General features: G+C 77.8%; 1 protein-coding gene across 2 annotated transcripts in view; it reads right to left on the bottom strand.

Moving 5' to 3' along the window:
• The window catches only part of CD83 (CD83 molecule), a 19807-nt gene extending 19585 nt beyond the window's left edge, over positions 1-222 (bottom strand). Inside the window, exon 1 of one of the 2 annotated variants that reach the window (XM_010848793.1) lies at positions 26-222. In XM_010848793.1, the coding sequence (XP_010847095.1) occupies positions 26-62 (37 nt within the window). In that variant the 5' untranslated portion in view covers positions 63-222. The remainder of the gene's footprint in view (positions 1-25) is intronic. The other variant, XM_010848794.1, reaches the window with a different exon arrangement.
• Between the last annotated feature and the right edge of the window lie 237 nt (positions 223-459).

Here is a 459-nt window from a genome sequence, read left to right as displayed (position 1 = left end):
GGCGCCGGGCGTCCGCAGGCCCTACCGCAGCTCAGGAGCAGGAGCTGGAGCTCGCGTGACATCGCTGAGGACTGCCGGTCTGGGGCCCTGGCGCCGGCTTTTGTACCGGCGATCACCCGGGACTTCCCCGGGCGCCGGTCCCGGGGGGATCCCCGCGGGCGGCGGAAGCGGCGGTGCGCCTCCCCGGCCCCCGCGGCGGCCACCCGGAGAGCCCCGGCCCCGCCCCCGAGTTCCGGCCCCGCCCCCGGGCCCGGCCCCGCCCCCCTTCGGCCAGGCACTTCCCCGGAGCCCCCAGCCCGCGTTGCTGGTGCTGATGCTGCTCTGGCCTCTACCCGTACCGGGGCGACCGCACGTCCCGGTGGAACGCGCCGCTCCCGAGGGCTTGGCAGCCGCGCGCGCACACGCCGGACACCCTGCAAACAGAGGCGGGAGCCAGGCGAGCCGGGGCTGTTAGGTCCT

The sequence above is a fragment of the Bison bison genome, unplaced genomic scaffold (genome assembly GCF_000754665.1).
Source record: "Bison bison bison isolate TAMUID 2011002044 unplaced genomic scaffold, Bison_UMD1.0 scf7180017864274, whole genome shotgun sequence".
In the NCBI taxonomy this organism is placed as follows: Eukaryota; Metazoa; Chordata; class Mammalia; order Artiodactyla; family Bovidae; genus Bison; species Bison bison.
This window is presented reverse-complemented; position numbering and strand designations above follow the sequence as displayed.